The sequence below is a fragment of the Engraulis encrasicolus genome, chromosome 7 (genome assembly GCF_034702125.1).
Source record: "Engraulis encrasicolus isolate BLACKSEA-1 chromosome 7, IST_EnEncr_1.0, whole genome shotgun sequence".
Classification (NCBI taxonomy): Eukaryota; Metazoa; Chordata; class Actinopteri; order Clupeiformes; family Engraulidae; genus Engraulis; species Engraulis encrasicolus.
This window is the reverse complement of record NC_085863.1, coordinates 25711878-25721877: the sequence shown is the minus strand read 5'-3', so window position 1 is coordinate 25721877 and position 10000 is coordinate 25711878. Positions and strand designations below refer to the sequence as shown.

The 10000-nt window shown below is 43.4% G+C and overlaps 1 protein-coding gene across 1 annotated transcript in view; it reads right to left on the bottom strand.

Annotated features, from left to right (window-relative positions):
- The window catches only part of pcxa (pyruvate carboxylase a), a 300166-nt gene that overhangs the window by 55443 nt on the left and 234723 nt on the right, over positions 1–10000 (bottom strand). The window contains exon 16 of the mRNA XM_063203143.1: positions 7904–8153. Within this exon, the coding sequence (XP_063059213.1) occupies positions 7904–8153 (250 nt within the window). The remainder of the gene's footprint in view (positions 1–7903; positions 8154–10000) is intronic.

Below are 10000 nucleotides of genomic sequence, written 5' to 3'. Positions count from 1 at the left end.
ATGCATACAGTACATGCGTGAGTGTGGGTAGTATGAAAACACTTTAGCATAGAGTCTGTTGTCGTTTGTGCAAATTACACGCATCAGTGTTGCTTTTAGCAACAAAACACTGACTCACAGGTTTGGAGCTTCGTGCCGCTGGTGAAGCTTCCCAAATCATGTTTATATGCGTGTAGTACAGGGCTTGACACTGGCACCTGCCAACTGGCCAAATGCTGGTAAAACTTGGCTGGGGCTGGTAACAATTTCAGTGTCATTCTTATTCTATGGTATGACATATCAGAATGGCGTATATTCTGCACTTTTCCCCTTGTGTATCTATTGTTCGTATTGTATTGCAGTATGATGACTCCTTCGCCTACAGTCTGCTGTCATTGGTGCAAATTAAAGACATCAGTGTTGACTTTAGCAACAAAACACTGACTCACAGGTTTGGAGCTTCGTGCCGCTGGTGACGCTTCCCAAACCATGTTTGTATGCATGCAGGGCCGCTGACAGCTTTGGCTGGGCCCGGGACAAAGACATCTGAAAGGGCCCCTAACCCAATACATACAATGTAATGGGGATCCAATTCTTGGCCCCCTCTCTCCCTGGGTCCGGCACAAATGACCCTTTTGTCCCCGCCCCTGTCGGCTTCCCTGCATGCGTGTAGTATGATGACTCCTTCGCCTACAGTCTGCTGTCTTTGGTGCCAATTGAAGTCATCAGTGTTGACTTTTTTAAACAACAGTGCAGTGAATCACTGATGCTGATGCAACGGATGCCAACTAGCAGAGTTTGGCGGCAGAACGTTAGTAAACCTCAATGGCAAGAGGAAAGTATTGTGTTATTATTATAATAATAATTATAATTATTATTATTATTGTCTCATTGTATTATTATTATTGTCTTATTATTGTAATGTCTTATATGCTATTTTTATCTTATCTTGTCAACATGTTAAATGTTCAATGTTAAATGTTCACTTGCATTTATTATTAATCACTCATTGTGACCAGTCCATCACTGTTACCTGTCCTGTCTTGCACTTTGTCAGTTTATAAAATGTCAGTCCTGTGTATGTCTATGTCTTGGCATGGTATATATAGAAAAAAGTTATTTAATTTTCCTTGTATGACTTGTGCATATGAAGAAATTTACAATAAAAGCTGACTTAACTTGACTTGAAAGAATAGCGAGTCCTCTATAGTCTTTTCTCCAGGTTGAAGGAGTGCAGGAGTGGCTGTTCCTTTTACGGCTTCATTGACTAGACATAGAATTATATCCATAGCACTCTCTTTTGGGTCGAGGCAGTTGGAGTATTTAAAAACCTTTTATTTTACATTGGGGCAAACTATGTTAAAAAACGTCCACCGGTTTCAACAGTCTGACCGACATCATGGTGTGCTTAGTAAACTTCCTTTCCAAAGCCTCATACAAATGCGATAGCGTCTTAGCTCTCTAAGTCTAAGTGTAAGTCAAATCCATTAGTGTTGACTTGGGGCAGTCATGGGTAAGCAGTTAGGGCGTCAGACTTGTAGCCGGTCCGACTCCTGACCTGCCAAGTTGGTAGGGAGAGTAATTAACCAGTGCTCTCCCTCATCCTCCTCCATGACTGAGGTACCCCGACTGAGGTACCCATTGGGGGCTGCCCCCTTGCACGGGTGAGGCATAAATGCAATTTAGTTTTGTGCAGTGTGCAGTGAACACTTGTGTGGTGTGGAGTGCTGCGTCACAATGACAATGGGAGTTGGAGCTTCCCAGTTGGGCTTTGTAACGCCGCATTATGTAATAACGGTGCAATATGTAATAATGTAGTAAATTATTACATAATGTGGTGACAATCGCCGCATTGTGTAATAATTTACGCATTTCGTAATACATTTCTTGAACGCATTTCGTAATAACTTTTTTCTCATCTTGTAATAAATTATTACAAAATGCGAAATTTATTACGGAATGCGGCCGCAACTTTTTTTTTTGATGGAAATGTAATAACATGGTGCATTATGTAATAATCTATATGGATATGTTTTTCTGCACTTGGATTCAGTAGGCGCAGCACACATACATAGTCTCAGTGACATGGTATAGTCACTGCCCTCTCTCTCTCTCATTCTTCTCAGTTCTCAAACTGCTCGAGAGTCGCGAATGATGCGGTTAAAACCGTTAAGAAATAATTTCACAAACTTGTTGCGTGCAACGAGTCCAACGAATGTCTGCACACTTTCTGCTACATTACACCAATTTACCCGCGACATTAAATAGGCCAGGTCTACCACACTTCACGAGGAGGTGAAAACTTGTCTTGCACTTGCGTGGGTCTGTGGCGAGAGAGAGAGAGAGAGAAGAGAGAGAGGAGAGAGAGAAAGAGAGGAGAGAGAGAGGAGAGAGAGAGAAAGAGAGGAGTGAGAGGAGAGAGAGAGAGAGAGAGAGAGTGAGAGAGAGAGAGAGTAAGACGGAGAGAGAGAGAGAGTGTGTGTGTGTGTGTGGTGTGTGTGTGTGTGTGTTGTGTGTGTGTGTGTGTGTGTGTGTGTGTACGCACGGAGGACAAACCTGGCCCATATTGATCTTAAGCCCATCTTGGCTCTTTGGAAATATTCTTAACATTACAAAGGGTATTTTAATATTTTCCCCCAAACAACATGAATCAAATCCCAGGACAAAGACCAACCATTATAAGTGACTCGTGGGGAGCTGTTCCATGCTGGTGGTGCTTAATTTTTCCCGATATTTGCCCGTGGAGTAGTGAGTCTTTCATGTCTGCCTACATGCGCGCCAGGGTCTGACCATGGTGCTTTTTGCCCGTGGAGTGAGGAGACTGTCTTCTTGCAAAGCAAGAAGTCATAGCACCGAGAAAAATGCCACTCTTTGTCCTTTTTTCAATTTCAGTCCACTGTTCAGTAGGCCTATTAGGCTGCAATCAAATTCAATAGCCTATGCTCATCCACATGCACTCGAAAAAACAATAACCCAAGCGGCGGGACTAATTCGATTATATTCCTTCCAAAAATGCCCAAACGTCACAAAAATCAGTTATTTGCATTGTCCGTAATTATACCAAACAAAAAGGTATCAATAAAAAGAAATAAGTCTTCACTTTCCATAATCCACCTTACAAATCCTCAACAACACCAACCCATTCCTTCTCTGCTATGAGGCAGGCAACGGAACAAGTGCAGACAGTAGGCTATATGACCACGTTGATGCTGCACGGCTTGAAAGGATTCTGTCTAAATTAAATATCTTGGATAGCCTATATAGACCTAGGCCTAACTAGATTTGTTGCAATACAGATTCGTTTTCTATAGCCAGAAGTGTTCCGTTGGACTGACGAAACGAACACGATCAAGTTTGCAACTTTCTTTCCCTCATGCGCTGTCCGTCAGCACCACTGTCATCAGACGTCCGATTAGCTTTCATTACGTGCTGAGGGGAAAAACTCTCGCCATTAGGCCCATGTGCTGTTGCACTGTTGTGAGGGATATCACCAAATAATTTAGATAAAAGTCAGAACATTATTTTGGCAATCTGTTCAGTCTGTTCATTTAAGTTTTTGGGTGCTCTCGGATATCGGGGATCAGTTAAGGTATAGAGAAGAGTTCATCCAGGCACTCCAAAATAAGGTGTCCAAACGGGAAGTTACATTAAAAAGCCTTTAATGGTACTGGGCTGGGGTTACATTAAAAAGCCGACATGTTTCGACCTCACCAGGTCTTCATCAGGGCTACGTTAAACCATTGAAAAGAAAGGCCTCCCTTAAATAGTGACATCACCACATGTGACCCATTACGCACTAAACACATTTGCGCACACCAGAGAAAACAAAGATTAAAAAATAGCCTGGGCGTAATAAGTGATGCCACAGAAAAAAATGACCAGAAGTACAAAAAAGCATCACAAAAAAGAAGTAAAAATCAATATCCTCATTTGACCAGGATCCGCATGGCATAGCCATGGCATCCAGTGGTGTATCCAAAAAGTCTGCCTCTGATTAAGTCTTTTTAGCCTGTCCCCACCCCTCGGAAGAGGTTTGATATGCTTGAACCGCCCTGTATGCGCAGCAGAGAATCATTTTTACCATGGTATATTCATTGAAATGTTTCGCCATGGGATAGTCAAAATTGCCCACTCTGATAGCATACAGGTATTTATGTTCTGCTAGCCTATCTCGCATGAGCCTTTTTTGCGTCCGATATAAAAGAAACCCTTCAGCGCAAGGACAAGTTAGGCGGTATATATGACAAATGTAGAATTGCAATTAATGAAATCTCTCTGTCCGTATTCTCTCGTGGTTTTAGTATCCACAAAAGATTTGGCTTGTGTACATTTGGGCAGTGAGGGCAGTTCATACATCTATAGGTGCCGATTGGTTTACGCAGCCAGGTTTCTCTCTTTTTCATTCACCTGTAGGTGAGAGCGCATTAATTTATCTCCTAGGCTGGGTGCACTCTTTAAAGACACCATGGGTGGTTCTGGGAACACCTCACGTAGTTGCGCATCACTTTCAATAATGGACCAATTGTTCTTAATAATTTGCCTGATCCGCGTCGCTTGTGTACTATATGTCGTAACAAAAAAAGGACGGGACTGCTGGTGGCGATGATGTTTCTTTTTTGGTCAATAACGTGTTGCGTTGAAGGGAGGCGCGCTTCACTGTATGCGTTTTGGATGGCTTCAGGGTGATAGGCTCTATCACTGAATCTTTTCTCCATCAGCTCGGCCTGCTCGTGAAAATCATTTTCGAAATCACAGATACGCCTAATCTCTGGAATTGGCCGTGTGGAATATTTCTAATGAGATGCGGGGGATGGAATGAATCCGCTCTCAGAATGGTGTTCCGAGAGGTCGCCTTTCTGAATAAGGTGGTGTGCAGCTGTCCCTCCGCGTCTTTTTTATATCGTCAAATCCAGAAAGTGAATATTAGTTAATGAATATTCCAAGGAAGCCATCCAAAACGCATACAGTGAAGCGCGCTCCCTACAACGCAACACGTTATTGACCAAAAACAAACATCATCGCCAGCAGCAGTCCCGTCCCTTTTTTTTTGTTACGACAGTTCATAGATGTATTAACTGCCCCCACATGTCCAAATGTTACACAAGCCAAATCTTTTGTGGATACTAAAACCACGAATGAATATGGACAGAGAGATTTTCATTAATTGCAATTCTACATTTGTCAATATACCGCCTAATTGTCCTTGCGCTGAAGGGTTCTTTTATATCGGAGCGCACAAAAAGGCGCATGCGAAATAGGCTAGCAGAACATAAATATGGTATCAGAGTGGGCCAATTTTGACTATCCCATGGCGACACATATGAATACCATGGTAAAAAATGATTGCTCTGCTGCGCATACAGGGCGTCGAGCATATCAAACCTCTTCCGAGGGGTGGGGACAGGCTAAAAAGACTTAGGCCTAATCAGAGGCAGACTTTTTGGATACACCAACTGGATGCGCTATCCTGGTCTAAATGAGGATATTGATTTTACTTGTTTTTTGTGATTTTTATTTGTACTTCTGGTCATTTTTTCTGTGGCATCACTTATTACCCCAGGCTATTTTTAATCTTTGTTTTCTATGGTGTGAGCAAATGTGTGTAGTGCGTAATGGGTCACATGTGGTGATGTCACTATTTAAGGGAGGCCTTTCTTTTCAATGATGAAGACCTGGTGAGGTCGAAACATGTCGGCTTTTTAATGTAACCCCAGCCCAGTACCATTAAAGGCTTTTTAATATAACTTATCGTTTGGGCACCTTATTTTGGAGTGCCTGGATGAACTCTTCTCTCTACATGAACTGATCCCCGATATCCAAGAGCACCCAAAAACATAAATGAACAGACTGAAGACTGCTTGAGCTTCCAGCCACCTGTGTGCCTTTCATTGCCAAAATAATGTTCTGACTTTTATCTAAATTATTTGGTGATATCCCTCACAACAGTTGCAACAGCACATAGGCTAATGGCGAGAGTTTTTCCCTCAGCACGTAATGAAAGCTAATCGGACGGTTCTAATGACAGGTGGTGCTGACGGACAGCGCACGAGGGAAAGAAGTTGCAAACTTGATCGTGTTCGGTTTCGTCAGTCCAGCGGAACACTTCTGGCTTCTAGAGAAATGAATCTGTATTGCAACAAATCTAGTTAGGCCTAGGTCTATATAGGCTATCCAAGATATTTAATTTAGATATTTAATTTAGTTTTCACCACCTCGTGAAGTGTTTAGACCTGGCTATATAATGTCGCTGTAAATTGGTGTAATGTAGCAGAAAGTGCGAGACATTCGTTGGACTCGTTGCACGCAACAAGTTGTGAAATTATTTCTTAACGGTTTTAACCGCATCATTCGCGACTATCGAGCAGTTTGAGAACTGAAGAAGAATGAGAGAGATAGAGGGCAGTGACTATAACATGTCACTGAGACTATGTGTGTGTGCTGCGCCTACTGAATCCAAGTGCAGAAAAAACATATCCATATAGATTATTACATAATGCACCATCTTATTACATTTCCATCAAAAAAAAAAGTTGCGGCCGCATTCCGTAATAAATTTCGCATTTTGTAATAATTTATTACAAGATGAGAAAAAAGTTATTACGAAATGCGTTCAAGAAATGTATTACGAAATGCGTAAATTATTACACAATGCGGCGATTGTCACCACATTATGTAATAATTTGTTACATTATTACATATTGCACCGTTATTACATAATGCGGCGTTACAGCTTTCACTTTCACTTTCTTTCATTTCCAAAGCCTCATACAGATGTGACAGCAGCTGAGCTATCGGCCTAGACATGTAGCTCAGTGGTTTCACATCAAATCCATTAGTGTTGACATAAACAACAGTGGTGTGGAACTTGCTGCAGCTAACTAACATAGAAAACTAGCCCCACCCGCCAGCGGCCAAAATTATTTTTGCCTGCAAGTGGGTCTAGCCTCTGACAGTGCCCCAGGCCCTGAAACTGGCTGGCCAATAACAACGCAGCAGACTTTATTTGATTTGTTTTGAATCTTTGGATGCAACGCGGACTGAGTTTTGAGGGAGTGACGACAAAGCGTTGGCCAATAGGCATACATAAAGTGCCCTCATAGAGATACTCAAGTGCATATCTACTACAGCCTACCACACACATACATGGCATGGAGTCCAGTGCTATATGCAGTATGTGCATGCAGTATGATTCCAAACTCAGTGGATTTAGTATGACTCTAAACTCAGTGATGATTTAAACAACAGTGCATGGGTTGGTTGGTTCTGAGCTTGGTGCAGATTACAAACCTCATCAGTGTTGATTTAAACAACAGTGTGGTGAATCACCGGTGCTGAGCAAGGAGCCGTTGGCACAGCTAACCAAACTCTGAGTTTATTTAAACAACAGTACGGTGACTCACCAGTGTTGAGCTTGGTGCAATTTGTTGCAGTTGACTAAACCAGTGGTTCTTAACCTGGGGTGCGGGCAACCCCTGGGGGTGCACCAGAGATTCTAGGGGGTGCACCGAATTTTGTTTGTGTTGAGGTTGCAACCAACATTCTGCTTAGGAACATAGTTAGGCCAAATCAAAACCATATTGAAACACATTTTGATCCCCATTTAAAGAAATTAAGGCATTGATTCATTTTCCCAAGCAAGAATAATTGTAATTAATCACTAAAATCATTTTTTTGTGCGCACACACGTGGATTGGGGGTGCGCGGCTTGTCTTGGACACAGGGAAGGGGGTGCGTTAAGAAAAAAAGGTTAAGAACCACTGGACTAAACCACACCATGTATGTACAATTTCCTTCGATGACTTAAAACTCAGTGTTGATATAAACAATAATTTGCTGCGAGAGTGTTCACCTTGGTGCACCATTACAACCCATGCAGATTACAAACCTCATCAGTGTTGATTTAAACAACAGTGCGGTGACTCACCGGTGCTGAGCTTGGTGCCGTTGGTGCAGGCCACCAGGGCGCCCATGCTGGGCTGTGAGGTCATGCCGGACATGGAGTCCACGGCCACGTCCACGATGTCCGCGCCGGCCTCCGCGCACGCCAGCATGGCGGCCACGCCCGCGCCCGCCGTGTCGTGCGTGTGCACGTGGATGGGCATGTCGGGGAAGCGGTCGCGCAGCGCACTAATCAGGATGCGGCTCCCCTCCGGCTTCAACAGGCCCGCCATGTCCTATGGGAAGGAGGGAGGGAGAGAGAGAGAGAGGGAGAGGGGGGAAGGGTGAGAAAAGAGAGGGAGGGAGAGAGGGAAGGTGGGAGAGAGGGAGGGAGAAAGGAGAGAGTGAGCAACTGTTGAAATGCTAAAATGGTGCATTCCTTTCATAAAAATAATCGACTGTCCTGCGGCTTCAACAGGCCTGCCATGTCCTTGAGAGATAAGAAAGGGATGGAGGAAGGGAAAGAGAATTGAAACTCCCTCCGGAGAGAGAGAGAGAGAGAGAGAGAGAGAGAGAGAGAGAGAGAGAGAGAGAGAGAGAGAGAGAGAGCGTGAGAGTGAGATAGAAACAGGGAGGGAGGGGGCAAATGTTTAAACGCTAAAATCGCTACATCTAACAAAGTGATAGAGATGAGGGTTAGAGAGCGAGGCTGTTGGCATTGTTGAATTAGCATTGAGGTTTGCTTTCACACACACAAAAAGATCTACTATTCAAAACATGGCTAATTGAACTTAGTTAACCTAGAGCAAACTGAATAACCTGATATAAAGAGAGAGAGAGAGAGAGAGAGAGAGAGAGAGAGAGAGAGAGAGAGAGAGAGAGAGCGAGAGCGAGAGAGAGAGAGAGAGAGAGAGAGAGAGAGAGAGAGAGAGAAGAGAAATAGCAGATAGAGGGAAAAGAGGACGAGGGAGTAAGAGACAGAGGTGGGTTTTCAGAGAGTGAGAGAGTGTTTGTTACACCAAAGACAAAAAGCACCTCAACCTCATCCATCTTCCACCGTGTTTCGTTGCACTCTAGGAAACTAGAACTTCCTCCTATGCTTTTAGGAATGTATATATGTGTGTATGATGCATGCATGTGTATATGATCTGGACACTTTAATTTCCTTTGGGGTGAATGCAGTTCCTCTACGACTCTACTATAAGGAGCATGAAAACGTAGACCAGCCATGCACTCAAGCAGAGAGACTGTAACTAATAAAACTTTGAAACTCTAGAGCCTTCCACTTTTTTACTGGGACTCAGCGTGAAAGTCTGTAATGTGTCTGCCTGAGAAAGTGCATGTTCGCTACTTATTTGTCATATACGCTTAAAGTAACTTTCTTTACATCCTGAGTCACCCAGTGGACAAATGGAGTGCTTGGCTGCTTTGTCCCCGTCATATTGTGAGGTAGATTGGTATTGATGTGAATGACCCACTTGAGTATAAGGAAAACACGCACGGACGCACGCACGGACGCACACAGACACACACGCATACGCACAAAGACAGACTTGGAAGTAAGTTCAAAGACACATGAATAGGATGTATAGAGACAAGCATAGACATACACACGTGTGAATGCACACGCACTTTCAGAGACACAACCTCACATCTGCCTCTCCATTTCAAAGGCAACATGCTGCAGGCTGTTTCCATTGTTGAGGCAATCTAAACGCTGAAATGGAGCTTTCCTTTCACAAAATAAAGTCCATTGTGTTATTCAAAACACAGCTAATTGAACTAAATTAACCCTAAAGGGTAAAACACACTGATAGGAAAGAGTGTGAGAGCAATTTCAGGAGAAAAGTGCAGCGGTAGACAGAGAGAGAGAGAGAGAGAGAGAGAGAGAGAGAGAGAGAGAGAGAGAGAGAGAGAGATAGAGAGAGAGAGAGAGAAGACATGAGAGTGTTAGACGGAGAGAATGGGGCAGCCAGATATAAAGAATAAAGGGATATTGGGAGAGATGAAAATGTGTAATATGCGATGGGTAATGGACATGCACACAGAAGCCATATGGGCCCGGAAGAGGAAGACAAGGAAATGAGATTTAGCTGTCCGCCCAGATTTGGTATCAGGGAAGCCAACAATGAGGGGACAAAGG